Raw genomic sequence first — 15,174 nt, 5'->3', positions numbered from 1 at the left:
ATGATTTTCATATTTTTCTCTCTGCATTGTTGTAAGTAAGCATTTCACTGTTAGTCTACACTTGTTGTTTACGAAGCATGTGACAAATAAAATTTGATTTGAATGTGAAACTTGGCTGCAAAATGAAAAATGAACTTTTCCCCTCTTTCCTTTGTCAATAAAGCCAGTAGTATCACATACTGTACTCACAGTCTTTGGTAGTATAGAGCTCGCCAGCTTGTAGTCCTAAAAAGCGGAAATGATTTACCTCTGGTTCGTTCAGCCATTCCTATGGGCAAAATGAATGGGTAAAGAATAGGGTTTTGGAATAAACACAGAAAATAAGGTCTGAAGAAAACACAGGCTTATGAGCGCTTATACGTTTTGTTCTATGAGATAATATCAGTCAGTTAACGTGACCTTTTTGAATTATGAAGCCTTTATGTGTGTTTTTTTATTTATTACATAAATGCTTAAAAATTCACAAAAGTGATGTTAGCTGATGAATATTATCTTGTAGAACAAAACGTATAAGATCTCCTAAACCTGTGTTTACCAGACCTTATTTTTAGCATTAATCCAAAAACTCTACAAAAACACCATTCATTTTCCAATAGGCTTTGTTCAACGAACCATGCTAGAATTACTGCCTACAAAAAGACGCCATTACTATTGCTCTCTATAGCAGGCTCCTCAGAAAAATAACTTTGTTGGCAGTGAGATTCAGGAAATCCTGTTAGAGTTGGGGTTTGATGGTCCTGATGATATGCTTACATACCCTGGTGCCTATGTTGCAGGTTTTTGCCTGTCCTTCACATTTAGTGAGATGACTGGACCAACATGGATCTCATCTCGGCATAAAAACATAGATATTGTTGTTCATTCACCATGTGTGAGTATATACACATACAGCAGCTGAGATACTGTTTGAAATATTTTTATTTGGAAATGTTTACAGTGTGATGGAAAAAGACAAGTTAATCTTCGCAAATAGGAAGTTGCTGTTGATCTTCAGTAGTACTTCTATCAAACGTTACAATAAAGAGAGCGAGTGGTAGAAAGAAGAGTCACATTAGCACTGCAGTAAGTGATAGTCTGTGTGGGTCAGGGGAGTGTTTGTGTCTCTGAACCCAGGCTGGGGGCCTCTCATGTGGGGGCAGACACCAGGCCTGCGGGGCCCTGGCCCAGGGAGTGTCCAGCCACACTGCTCTCCAGTGGCTTGAAGCCCAGCTCCTCCATAGGGATCCCAAAGGCCTGCAGCTTGGCCTCATAGGTCCTCAGCAGGTCATTATGGGCCTGCCCATCAGACAGAGATGTTAACATTTGTAGAGAGAGTTACAGTATATTGACAGACGGTATTATCACTTTTGCCTATAAAGATGAGAATGTATTGATTTTGGATTGGTTAGTTATTCTATTACATAGTTATAATACTGCAGTTTTCGCCTTAATGTACAAAACTAAATAGGGTTCAGACCCAAAAGGCATTGTATTCCGCCAATGTCCTCACCTTACAAACCCGCACCAACTCATACTGCAAGTCTTTGATCGCGATGTTCTTGGAGTCCAAAACTTCCTGTAAGAAAAAAACCAAATAGAGTTGTTCGGCTGCAGAATAGTCTACCGTAAGCTTCCTCCAGTTACTACATTCACAGGCAAGGTTTGCAATTTGATGTGGTTGAAGCCACTTGATTATCAGCTTCTAGGGCAGTAGAGTATAGAAACCTGATAGCAAGGACTTAGCAACATCAAACATACTCACACGATGGAATGAAGATCACATTTTTCTGTTAAGAACACTTCTCTGTTTTAATCTTGAATGACAACTTGGCCTTTATCCAGTATCCACCACAAAGCAGGATTTATGAGGTGTGGTGCTAGTTGTTTTCACAACTCTACTGTTAGCTCAACACAAGAGAGTAGGGTACTAGGGTAGCGTTTTTGGTATGATGGAGTTGTAGTCAGAGTGGTTAAGGTTGTGGTTAGGGTTGAACTAGGATGTGGACATGAAGCTGCAGTTAGGGTTAGGGTTGTGGTTGAGAGTTAGGGCTGAACCAGGATGTGGACATGAAGCTAGGGTTAGGGTTAGGTAGCACAGAGAGGGTAGCATACCTCCAGTTTGCGTGTGACCACACTGATGGCGGTGTGGTCCAGGTTGGAGGCAGACAGCACCTCGTTGAGCTGAGCTTCCTTCTTCTCCAGGGTGTTGGTCAGAGCCCCCAGTTTCCTCTCCAACAGGAGGTTCTTAAAGCCACTCTTCTGCTGCACCTCCTGGATGGCCTGGGTGAACTTTTTATACAGGTCATCACGCTCCACCTGGACCTGCACCACACAGACAAAAGGGTTGGCTCAGCTCAGTTAGAAACACAGATCAATTAAGCATGGATCAATTTGATAGAATTACATTCGATTCAATTCTGTTCCATTTTATGGGGTAGCCATTGTATGGGTGCAAAGTGTCCAGTTACTAGGACGTTTTTAGTCACCCTAATAAACTGTCTGTGTAGTTGGTTTGTGCTGTGGTCTCAGAAAAAGACCTGTACACAGGGCAAAAGGACTCATCCTTGAACTCTGTAATCACGTCACAGGAAACAATTGTAGGAAAACTCCCCTTTTTTTTATTAGACTGGATCACAGATTTCAGTGTAGACGCCTTTTCAGTTCTAACCCTAAATAATTGGCACTGTGTTCATGAGATTTTCTCAGATTCTCTCTGTCCCAAATTTGAAAAGGCTAAACTTTCTGTTGTCAATCAAGTGATAACAGTTTATGGAACATGTGAGGACAAAAGCCTTTCTCATAACAAACCAGAGTTTGTGTGCATGTGTGTGTGCGAGCGTGTGTGTACGCTTGTACGTGTGTGTAATTGTAGCTTCTCACCTTACTAAACCTCTGTTCTAGCACTTCGTGTTCCCACCTTAGGTCTTTCATCTCCTTGTCTGCGACCTTCAGACGTGCTTTGGCCCCCTGTCAAGACAGGCACAGTCACCATCACTCCTGTTTACTTTTGCCAAGTACCCTACTACATTTTTTATCATTCTCAGATACACCCAACACAAACTATTCATCATAGAACATTTGAGGGAATTTTACTTCTCCATGTTGCTATTTGAATCTTTTTTATGCATATTTGTCATACTGCAACATTGTTGCTCGTTGCTATAAATCTTCTGTTTAATTACCATATAACCAGATATCATGTATTCTATTCTGTGTTTATGTGTGTGTGTGTCTGTGTGTAACCCACCGCCAGTGAGGTCTTGTCCTTCTCGTAGTTGCCCAGTTGTTTTTGCAGCTCGGTCACCTCCTCCTTGGCCCTCTGCAGGGGCTCTGTCAAGCGCTTGTTCTGCAGCAGCACCTCTGCCATGTCCTTCTCCAGACGCTCCTCCTTCTTCTTCATTTCCTCCATTTGTTCCTGACACAGACAACACAGACCATGTAACCAACTGGTTGCTAGCTTGTATTGGATTGAAGTGTTAGTGTAACAAACACAGTTTGACCTCCAGGGCTCCAAACCCTGGCCACTGTCAGTCAGGAACACCACACAGTGAACACTTCTGCTAAAGACCAGGCCCTATCAGTAATCATGCACCTCTCTGTTACCCCTCAGTGCATTGGTTATCGTCTTGTAATACACAAGTGAGTTGTGAGTTGATGAGGCCTAGGTTAGGTTTGATGATACAGTACGTTGAGGAATTTCTAATCCTCAGTCAGTTGATTGGGCCTAGGTTACTGTTATTGAGTAGAACAAATACCTTAGTTATTAGCTGATATTGTTGTGGTATTGCTAACCTTGAGTGAGTTAATGAGGGCCAGGTTGTTGAGGGTGATGTCGTTGTAGTAGTTCTTGATGTCACTGAAGGCCTTCTCGTGGTTCTTCATCAGCGTGTTGATCTGGCTGTTCTTCCTCTCCTCGATCTCATGGATCTCTGTCTTCCTCCTCAGGTCCTGCTCCTGACGCAGCACCTGCATCTTCTTCTCATACTTGGCCTCAATTTCTACTCAGCAGGTCAGTCAAATAGCAATAGACAGAGAGAGATGGCTATGTTTCATATTTTGGGTATATGTACGCATGTGAGTACAGTTTAACGGCAACACAGGTACAGGTATAATCACCTCTCACTTGTCTCTCAAAGTCATTTCTCGTTTTGGTAATTTCCTGGTCGTTTTTCTGTTAAAACAGAAATGGAAAGAATTTACAATCAATGCAATGTCACCATAGACATGTGTGGAAAGCAAATATGATAGAATGGCAGAATATTGATTTGAGTGGTGAGAAGCTCATATTAACAGAGAGAGAGAGAGACGAGGCCACGCACCAGTTTGAGGCCCTTGACGAGGTTCTCGTTAGAGAGCTCCTGCTCCTTAAAGTCCACCTTGAGGGTGCGCATGCCCTTGCAGAGCTCGTTCTCCAGGTCGGCGTGCTCTTTCTGCATCAGCTTGGTAGAGACCACGCCCTCTCCCTTCAGCTCTGAGATGCTGTTCTGGTGCTCATATAGCAGATGCTTCACTTTCTGCTTGTACACCTGAGGAACAGAACAGTAACAGTAAGGACCCTGATAATTATTATAATGTGGTTAAACACTGTTTGTGTGTCTGTACTATACCTTGATCTCTACTTGGTGGCACTCCTCAGCCTCTTCCATCTCCCGGTCTCTGTTCCGCAGGTCTGCCTTCCTCTCGTCCAGGTGTCTCTTGGTGATCTCCCAGAAGGTGTGGATCTTGTCCCTCTCCAGCTGGAAGTAGTTCCTCTCCTCCCTCTCTCTGTCCAGCTCCTCCCGCAGCCGCACAATGTGCTCCTCCAGCTGACACAAAGAACATCATCATGTAGATTCAGATAACCATATACTATGCAGCATAACCCATGGATTATCAAGCAAATGGTTGATTTGGTATAGTTGCTGCTCAGTAGCTAGTACAGTACTTGTTTGCACGATGTATGTTTGCACAGTTAGCTATCACTGAACTAGTAATGGAGCATCTGAGTGTAGCTAATGTGTAGAGTTGCATGAAATAACACCTACCTGCTCCTTCGACATCTCCTCCGTGGAAAGGCCATCTACTACTGTGGGCGTCTTCCCTTTGGCAGACTTGGCTGCGGCCTTCTTTTTGGGTGGCTGTAATGCAACGAAATCTAAAAATGTTACTTCTAACTACCAAGCTAGATAAAAGGTAGCGGATTAAACTCCACTCCATGGTGAAGGAAGTTTCTGATCAATAGCCTTTGTGGAATCTAGCTAGCTAACATTACATCGATTCGCCCAAGGTCAATAACGTTAACAGTAACGTTAGTTCAAAAATGACGCCCACCATGTACCCATGTTTTTCCTCAGAAATTGCGTGCCTTTCTTTGATTGCTGAAATACACACTTTTTCAATAAACGTTAATCAAATACAACCACCGACTGGTCTCGGCTCCACTCCGTGGTTAAGTTAATTATAAACTTCCTTTATCATTGAGTGGAGTTTAGTCCGTTTACGTTAGCTAGCTACAATGCAGGCTTGCATGTATTCATGACGCTAGATTAACATTACAGTAGCATTGCTAGCTAACGTCAGTTAGCTAAACGCTAACGTTACCACACTGGCTTTCACACACCAGACTGCACTACAATGAGTCTGACTGTAACGCTTTACTATATTGTTGAAAAGAGAATACACGTACTTACCATTCTGAAATATTGCTACCACGCACAGATATAGCTGATTTCTGAAAGGGGACTATTTTTGAAAAAGTAAACAGCTAGCATGCTGCCTGGCTAAACACATCCATCTGTGATAGCCCGAACAACAACAAAGTATCGTCATGGTAACGTTGATGACTATCTCGCGAGACTGCTCTGTAACATATCTTTTCGTTTCGCTACTTTTGTAATATCTCTCCTGACTGCATTTTCACTATGTTTTAGATAATGTAACGTTGGCCGAAGAAATTAAACCACTGAATTGTGTACTGATACGCATTAGAGCTAAAAATATGTTTCCGCCCGGTTTCGAACCGGGGACCTTTCGCGTGTGAGGCGAACGTGATAACCACTACACTACGGAAACCGTTACATCTAACTTAACTCAACTCTATCTTAATGGTTCTTCCAGTTTTCTCTCTTCACCTCATCTAATGTGTTTTGAGAAAGAGACATGGAGAAAGGATGTGAAGAGTCAAGGAAATATAATTTCACATACACCCATGGACTGATCGAAGTCATCAGAAATCTGTATATAATGACGAGATGCTCATGTCTCCGCCCTAACAACGCCATAAGTGTAGGTCTGCTTAAACCCATAGCCCATAGAAACGCACTGGGTTTATTTTGAACAGATTTTGGCGAGATAGCTAACCCTCTCGCTTCGCCTCTTCTTCTCAAGTATTATATGTAAATTCAGTTTTCACTGTAAATTCTAACTAACTAAAATAATTATAACAGATTAGGTTTTTGTGCAATAATAATATTTGTGACATTTTGGCCTTACCCATGCCTCCTTTAAGACTCCATCATGTTTAATATGTAGGTACTACAGAGCAATAGTTGGTGTCATTAAGTTTTACCTCTTGCTCTGTAATTATGAGTAGTGTTTTGATTTCATATGTTTTTTTGTATTCATTGATGAATATTGAAAATATATAATCATGAATATAGAAATTACACAATTTGTGTCAATATATTGTTGAACATAATATACTCTACGGGCGTATCAAAGTTCCAGAGTGGGATCTCAGGAGGGTATATTATCGTGAACAAAAATATAAACGCAACATGCAACAATTTCAAATCAAATTTTATTTGTCACATGCGCCGAATACAACAGCTGTAGACCTTACCGTGAAATCCTTACTTACAAGCCCTTAACCAACAATGCAGTTCAAGAAATAGAGTTAAGAAAATATTTACTAAATAAACTAAAGTTAGAAATAAACTAAAAAGTAACACAATAAAATAACAATAACGAGGCTATATACAGGGGGTACTGGTACCGAGTCAATGTGCCGGGGCACAGGTTAGTCGAGGTAATTTGTACATGTAGGTAGGGGTAAAGTGATTATGCAAAGATTAATTGACTATGCATTTGATTAATTGTTCAGCAGTCTTATGGCTTGGGGGTAGAAGCTGTTAAGGAGCCTTTTGGACCTAGACTTCGCACTCCGGTACCGCTTGCTGTGCGGTAGCAGAGAGAACAGTCTATGACTTGGGTGACTTGAGTCTTTGACCATTTTTTGGGCCTTCCTCTGACACCGCCTGGTATATAGGTCCTGGATGGCAGGAAGCTTGGCCCCAGTGATGTACTGGGCCGTACGCATTACCCTCTGTAGAGCCTTATGGTTGGATGCCGAGCAGTTGCCATACCAGGCGGTGATGCAACCGGTCAGGATGCTCTCGATGGTGCAGCTGTATAACTTTGAGGATCTGGGAACCCATGCCAAATCTTTTCAGTCTCCTGAGGGGGAAAAGGTGTTGTCGTGCCCTCTTCACGACTGTCTTAGTGTGTTTGGACCATGATAGTTTGTTAGTGATGTGGACACCAATTAACTTGAAACTCTCGACCCGCTCCACTACAGTCCCGTCGATGTGAATAGGGGCGTGTTTGGCCCTCCTTTTCCTGTAGTCCACGATCAGCTCCTTTGTCTTGCTCACATTGAGGGAGAGGTTGTTGTCCTGGCACCACACTGCCAGGTCTCTGACCTCCTCCCTATAGGCTGTCTCATCATTGTCGGGTGATCAGGCATACCACTGCTGTGTCGTAAGCAAACTTAATGATGGTGTTGGAGTCGTGCTTGGCCACGTAGTCGTGGGGGAACATGGGAGTACAGGAGGGGACTAAGCACACACCCCTGAGGGGCCCACATGTTGAGAATCAGTGTGGCAGATGTGTTGTTGCCTACCCTTACCACCTGGGGGCGGCCCGTCATGAAGTCCAGGATCCAGTTGCAGAGGGAGGTGTTTAGTCCCAGGGTCCTTAGCTTAGTGATGAGCTTTGTGGGCACTATGGTGTTGAACACTGAGCTTTAGTCAATGAACAGCATTCTCACATAGGTGTTCCTTTTGTCCAGTTGGGAAAGGGCAGTGTGGAGTGCGATTGAGATTGCATCATCTGTGGATCTGTTGGGGCGGTATGCGAATTGGAGTGGGTCTAGCATTTCCGGGATGATGGTGTTGATGTGAGCCATGACCAGCCATTCAAAGCACTTCATGGCTACCGACGTGAGTGCTACGGTTCGGTAGTCATTTAGGCAGGTTACCTTTGCTTTCTTGGGCACAAGGACCATGGTGGTCTGCTTGAAACATGTAGTATTACAGACTCGGTCAGGGAGAGGTTGAAAATGTCAGTGAAGACACTTGCCAGTTGGTCTGCGCATGCTCAGAGTATATGTCCTGGTAATCCGTCTGTCAATGTTGACCTGTTTAAAGGTCTTGCTCACATCGGCTACAGAGAGCGTGATCACACAGTCGTCCGGAACAGCTGGTGCTCTCATGCATGCTTCAGTGTTGCTTGCCTCGAAGCGAGCATTAAAGGCATTTAGCTCGTCTGATAGGCTCGCGTCACTGGGCAGCTTGCGGCTGGGTTTCCCTTTGTAGTCCGTAATAGTTTGCAAGCCCTGCCACATCCGACGAACGTCAGAGCTGGTGTAGTAGGATTCAATCTTAGTCCTGTATTGACGCTTTCCCTGTTTGATGGTTCGTCTGAGGGCATAGCGGGATTTCTTATAAGTGTCCGGATTAGTGTCCTGCTCCTTGAAAGCGGCAGCTCTAGCCTTTAGCTCGGTGCGGATGTTGCCTGTAATCCTTGGTTTTGGTTGGGATATGTACGTATGGTCACTGTGAGGACAACGTCGTTGATGCACTTATTGATGAAGCCAGTGACTGAGGTGGTATACTCCTCAATGCCATTGGATAAATCTGTTATAAACATCTTCATTTGAAGCAAACTTCATTTATTTGAACATTTCCTATAGAAGCATTAAAGCTACTCCTTGCATTTACCTACCTCGCTTTCTTCTTCTTCTTTGGTATCATGGCATTCGCACATTTAGTTTGTGCATGCCACCACCTACTGTGCGGTAGTGTGTGGTCAATCGTGTTAAATTCTTGATACAAAAATAAAAACCCTCCAACTATATACCACTATTACATACCACCCACTAACCCTCCGCCTATATACCGCTATTACATACCACCCACTAACCCTCCGCCTATATACCACTATTACATACCACCCACTAACCCTCCGCCTATATACCACTATTACATACCACCCACTAACCCCCCGCCTATATACCGCTATTACATACCACCCACTAACCCCCCGCCTATATACCACTATTACATACCACCCACTAACCCTCCGCCTATATACCGCTATTACATACCACCCACTAACCCTCCGCCTATATACCGCTATTACATACCACCCACTAACCCTCCGCCTATATACCGCTATTACATACCACCCACTAACCCTCCGCCTATATACCGCTATTACATACCACCCACTAACCCTCCGCCTATATACCGCTATTACATACCACCCACTAACCCCCCGCCTATATACCACTATTACATACCACCCACTAACCCTCCGCCTGTATACACCGCTATTACATACCACCCACTAACCCTCCGCCTATATACACCGCTATTACATACCACCCACTAACCCTCCGCCTATATACCACTATTACATACCACCCACTAACCCTCCGCCTATATACCACTATTACATACCACCCACTAACCCTCCGCCTATATACCACTATTACATACCACCCACTAACCCTCCGCCTATATACCACTATTACATACCACCCACTAACCCTCCGCCTATATACCACTATTACATACCACCCACTAACCCTCCGCCTATATACCACTATTACATACCACCTACTAACCCTCCGCCTATATACCACTATTACATACCACCAACTAACCCTCTGCCTATATACCACTATTAAATAAAAATGTAAATCACCCCATTCCATTACCTTGACCCTAATGATCCTACCAGGCCGACGGTTTGGGAGGATGGGACTCTCATTCAACACATCTTGTAACTCTTCTGCAGTAAAACCTTGTGCAGTCAAGTACTTCTCTGCAGCTGCCACCACAACATCTATTTTCTGTAATTTAAGATCCATTTTTGCAGTACAGCTTATAACCATGGCAATGAATGCTAAGAAGCCAACCTTACTGAAGCACAAATTCATATCACTCTGTATTGGCCTAGGCTTACTACTCACCCTTGACCCATCATCCTCCACTCTCTTCACTGCCTCAGCATACACCTTCTGTTCTACTCTGACCCTGGCAATCTCACCTTCTGTTCTACTCTGACCCTGGCAACTTCAACCTATGTGAGAATACTGTTCATTGCATTCAACACCATAGTGCCTTCCAAGCTCATCACAAAGCTCAGGACCCTGGGACTGAACACCTCCCTCTGCAACTGGATCCTGGACTTTCGGACGGGCCGCCCCCAGGTAGTGAGGGTAGGCAACAACACATCTGCCACGCTGACCCTCAACACGGGGACCCCTCTGGGGTGCGTGCTTAGTCTCCTCTTGTACTCCCTGTTCACCCACAACTGCGTGGCCGCACATGACTCCAACACCATCGTTAAGTTTGCTGACGACACAGTGGTGGTAGGCCTGATTGCAGACGACGATGAGACAGCCTATAGAGAGGAGGTCAGTTACCTGGCAGTGTGGTGCCAGGACAACAACCTCTCCCTCAACATCAGCAAGACAAAGGAGCTGATCGTGGACTACAGGAAACGGAGGGCCGAGCACGCCCCCATCCACATCGACGGGGCTGTAGTGAAGCGGTTCGAGAGCTTTAAGTTCCTCTGTGTCCACATCACTAAGGAATTAACATGGTCCACACACACCAACACAGTCGTGAAGAAGGCACCCTCAAGAGGCTGAAAATATTTGCCATGGGCCCTCAGATTCTCAAAAGGTTCTACAGCTGCACAATTGAGAGCATCTTGTCTGGCTGGTTGCATCACCGCCTGGTATGGCAATTGCTTGGCATCCAATCGCAAGGCGCTACAAAGGGTAGTGCGTACAGCCCAGTTTATCACTGAGGCTGAACTCCCTGCCATCCAGATCCTCTATACCAGGCAGTGTCAAAGGAAGGCCCTAAAAATTGTCAAAGACCAGCCACCCAAGTCATAGACTGTTTTCTCTGCTACCGCATAGCAATCAGTACCGATGCAACAAGTCTGGAACCAACAGGACCCTGAAAAGCTTCTACCCCCAAACCATAAGACTCATAAATAGTTACCCAAATTGCTACCCGGACTATCTGCATTGACACCCGGTTTTGACTCATCACATACGCTGCTGCTACTGCTTATTATCTATCTTGTTGCCTAGCCACTTTACCCCTACCTACAGTGGGGAGAACAAGTATTTGATACACTGCCGATTTTGCAGGTTTTCCTACTTACAAAGCATGTAGAGGTCTGTAATTTTTTATCATAGGTACACTTCAACTGTGAGAGACGGAATCTAAAACAAAAATCCAGAAAATCACATTGTATGATTTTTAAGTAATTAATTTGCATTTTATTGCATGACATAAGTATTTGATCACCTACCAACCAGTAAGAAGGACCTGAAGGATCTGGAGAAGGTCTGTATGGAGGAGTGGGCCAAAATCCCTGCTGCAGTGTGTGCAAACCTGGTCAAGACCTACAGGAAACGTATGATCTCTGTAATTGCAAACAAAGGTTTCTGTACCAAATATTAAGTTCGGCTTTTCTGATGTATCAAATACTTATGTCATGCCCTTGAGCAAGGCACTTAACCCTAATTGCTCCTGTAAGTCGCTCTGGATAAGAGCGTCTGCTAAATGACTAAAATGTAAATGTAAAATGGATAATTTAGTTGCTAATAGCCTGCAGTACCCCAGTCAGCCTTCAACTTGAGTTACTCAATGAGAGGGGACAGCACTGAGCTAGCAGGAGTAGCTCCACTTCCTGGAGTAGCTCAAACTGCGCATGTTATGTCTCCATGATATCCATCTTAACCGATTTCATTTGGCTATTGAGTCTTCACATGATCAATGGCTTTGTCCATTCATATATACAGTCATTGGCACACACAGACACACACTCACAAACACAGTGACTGTGATACTTCTCCACCACCCATGTGGTGTATCCAACCCTCCCCTCCTTCCCTTTATCCAAAGCCCCACCAACACCCCTCCCACAGCCCCCCTCTCTCTCTTTCAGTCTGGGCAGTCTGCCAGTGTGCCCATCCTGCTCTCTCTCACTTTCTCTCTATCTCTCTCTCTCTCTCCCTCTCTCTCTAGATCTCTCTCTCTCTCTCCCTCTCTCTGTATTCTGCATTCGCCGAGCTCTTTCACAATGTGCTTATAGAACAAAGTGGTTCTGCGTTTTGCTGTGTGATCTCCCTCCGTCTCTCTCTCTCGCTGTCTCTGTGAGGCAGGCAGCGCAGCAGAGAGGTGTGTTCTCACGTCTGTATTGGGCAGGCTGGTGAGTGTGTGAGAGAGCACTGAGCAGGGATGAGCACCAGGCAGTAAGGAAGAGAACAACAGAGGAGTAAAAAAGGAGTGCAGCTGGAGTCAGATGCTGTGGAGAACGAGAGCTGGCACACCTCTCTCTCTCACTCTCCCTCCATCTCTCTCTCTCAGTCTGTGTCCCCCACTCCCATGCTGTTGTGATAGACAGCACGGCACTCTCGGCTTGGCTGCATGGAGGCACAGGGAGGGGCAGGGAGCCCAGGTAGGTGCAGCTTTACGTTATTCACTGTTAGCATAGAATCCATCAGCCTAGACCAGACTGTCTATCACCATGTCTTTCCAGACTGACTCTATGTTATTTTATGTCTATTCCATGGTAGTCTATCATACCAGCCTCTTTTACTCTATTGTCACATTTCAATTCTCTGTTAGCCCAGACTTGGTTTCTGAGAATAGGTTCTCTGTTTTAGCCCAGACATATACTCTAGCAGCCTAGACGGTTCTGATAGTTAAGCCATTTACTCTGCCAACTTTGACTGTATGTTAGTATATTAGTATAGTTAATTCTCTTATCAGTGGGTTCTGTTAATCTATTAGCCCACCTGCAGTGCACATCAGTGGACTGCAGATGATACTGTAGAGTAGATGAAACAGTAGCCAACATTTAGGATGGAAATAAGATAGTGGTGGATGTTTTTACAGGTCTGAATTGGAGAATATATCCATACTATTCTTAGTATGTTTAGACTAAATGCATATTAATTATGTATTGAATGCTTACATGTTGATGACATGGTTGGGAAAGGAAGGAGGATGAACACATGTTCAAGTTGCTGTTATCAGATATGGAGGATGTTGTTGTGTGCAGAGCTATTTTAGTGCCCTGTGTTGACACTGCATGTAGTTGATCAGATGTGATAAACAAGATATGATTTGTATGATATCAATTAGACATAATACCTTAATGACATTGGTATAACAGATCATAGCAACATTGTTTCCTGTAGGATGGATTGTTATCTGTGATAAAGGAAAAAAGAATGGCTGTTAGAAGAGGGAAATAACAGTGTGGTGGGAGAAGGGTGTGGAGAGGCTTCATTCCTGCTGCCTTTACTGTTGAAAGATGATAGATTTTATTGAACCGATATGTTGAGTTTGAATAAACTGTTGTGGTGAATGCAGTCACTGTGTGTGTGTGTGTGTGTGTGTGTGTGTGTGTGTGTGTGTGTGTGTGTGTGTGTGTGTGTGTGTGTGTGTGTGTGTGTGTGTGTGTGTGTGTGTGTGTGTGAACCTCCCCAGGGAGGGCTGATTCAGAGGGTCATGTGTGATTGCTAGGAGCAGTGTGAGCCGAAGCCTGATAGAGCTTCGGACTACAGTCCTTTCACTGTTGGCTGGTGGTGTGTTGACCATGTCCCATTAAACATACTGTGTATGGATGGTCGGCTCATGACACACACACACTGAGTGCTCAGTCAGTAGGCATTTACGGTAGGGGCGCACTGGGTCAAGAGGAGCTTGAGGTAGTGTCAGCTCATTCATCATGTTGACTGACCTATTAGAGACTGTCCTAGTAAATAAGACCACATCCAATTACTCATTTGATATGGCTTGGTTATACCAGAGATATCTGCAGTAGGCTAGGTTAAGTTTATCGCTTTCATTTGATCAGTAGGATTGTACAATAAGCCATTCCAGAGTATTGAGAAACAGATCAACAGTCCTCTCTTTTGAAAAGTGTCTGGCTAGGCTAGCTACCTGACTCATTGACACATTTACCCTAGACCATGTAGGACTGACACTCATTCATCTAGGATTTCTGTCTGACCCACTAAGGACAAAGACACGTACAGCCTCAGTCCCCAGAATCACATATGTACAGTAGCTGGTTTAGTCAATGATTCCAATGAGTCCTCATATGTCACTACCACCGCACTACCCAGCAGATCCATCTAATTCTAGAGCATTCTTTACAGTACACAGATTTACAGTATCAACATTGACATGTGCCATGTACAATAATACTTGGTGGCTAACAAAATAAAGGAAGCAAGGCATTACATACTGTGATGTGCCTTTCATACTATGATGTGCCTTTGTGTAATGGGAATATTTAAGTTCATTTTACACAATGCTTAGCATATCTCTATGTTTTCCTTTTATGTTGGCTTATACACAAAATGTCCAGTGTTCTACTTCGGACACTCATTTGTGTATGGGTTGATGGTCACTAGACCTGATACGGAATGTTATGGATTGTTCTCATATCTGTTGATAGTGATTGACGCCAGACTGGAGGTACAAGGACAGAGGACCCTGACTGTTATTGTATTCTGTGACACTGTGTGATCCTGTAGTACTTGATGTTGTGACTTCCTACAAGGCTCTCGGTGGGTGTTTACAGAACATTGGTGCTGTGAGATTAGAATATGTTTTCTGCTTCTGTTCTGGAGGAGTCTCCCTGTTACAACTTGTATTAAACCAGATTGATTTTGATTGACTTTATCTGTGACTGCTCTTGAAATCCCTAATACACTTTGATTGAATACTATGCGTGTGTCTATGCATGTAAAACATGTACACGACTACACTTGGCAATTGTAATGAGGCGTAAACCACAGGAAGTTGGTGGCACCTTAATTGGGGAGGACGGGCCCGTGGTAATGGCTGGAGTGGAATCAGTGGAATGGTATCAAATATATCAAACACATGG

The 15,174-nt window shown here is 44.1% G+C and overlaps 2 protein-coding genes across 3 annotated transcripts in view; one reads left to right on the top strand and one right to left on the bottom strand.

Moving 5' to 3' along the window:
* Nucleotides 1-901: 901 nt before the first annotated feature.
* Nucleotides 902-5,774, bottom strand: LOC311111273 (dynein regulatory complex subunit 4-like). The gene is made up of 11 exons (XM_084153989.1): nt 5,649-5,774; nt 5,004-5,096; nt 4,587-4,784; nt 4,299-4,505; nt 4,096-4,150; nt 3,772-3,977; nt 3,227-3,394; nt 2,860-2,946; nt 2,092-2,301; nt 1,490-1,555; nt 902-1,275 (listed from the first exon to the last, which is right to left on the bottom strand). Exons 1-11 carry the CDS (start codon nt 5,649-5,651, stop codon nt 1,126-1,128), a joined length of 1,443 nt encoding a protein of 480 aa, XP_084010115.1. The 5' UTR covers nt 5,652-5,774; the 3' UTR covers nt 902-1,125.
* Nucleotides 5,775-12,388: 6,614 nt separating this feature from the next.
* The window catches only part of LOC311111175 (dysbindin domain-containing protein 1-like), a 34,876-nt gene continuing 32,090 nt past the window's right edge, over nt 12,389-15,174 (top strand). The window contains exon 1 of one of the 2 annotated variants that reach the window (XM_084153864.1): nt 12,389-12,726. In XM_084153864.1, the coding sequence (XP_084009990.1) occupies nt 12,696-12,726 (31 nt within the window). In that variant the 5' untranslated portion in view covers nt 12,389-12,695. The remainder of the gene's footprint in view (nt 12,727-15,174) is intronic. The other variant, XM_084153865.1, reaches the window with a different exon arrangement.

Source organism: Coregonus lavaretus (assembly GCF_964263955.1).
Source record: "Coregonus lavaretus genome assembly, chromosome: 37".
NCBI classification, from domain to species: domain Eukaryota; kingdom Metazoa; phylum Chordata; class Actinopteri; order Salmoniformes; family Salmonidae; genus Coregonus; species Coregonus lavaretus.
The sequence above is the reverse complement of the archived record's forward strand: the minus strand, read 5'-3'. Positions and strand labels throughout refer to the sequence as shown.

Bases quoted from the DNA above. Each gene is read 5' to 3' on its own strand.
- LOC311111273 (XM_084153989.1), bottom strand. The intron at 4,506-4,586 runs GTATAGTACAGA...TCTGTTCCTCAG, and splicing joins GCCACCAAGTAGAGATCAAG to GTGTACAAGCAGAAAGTGAA. The intron at 3,978-4,095 runs GTGATTATACCT...CCTGCTGAGTAG, and splicing joins CTTTGAGAGACAAGTGAGAG to AAATTGAGGCCAAGTATGAG.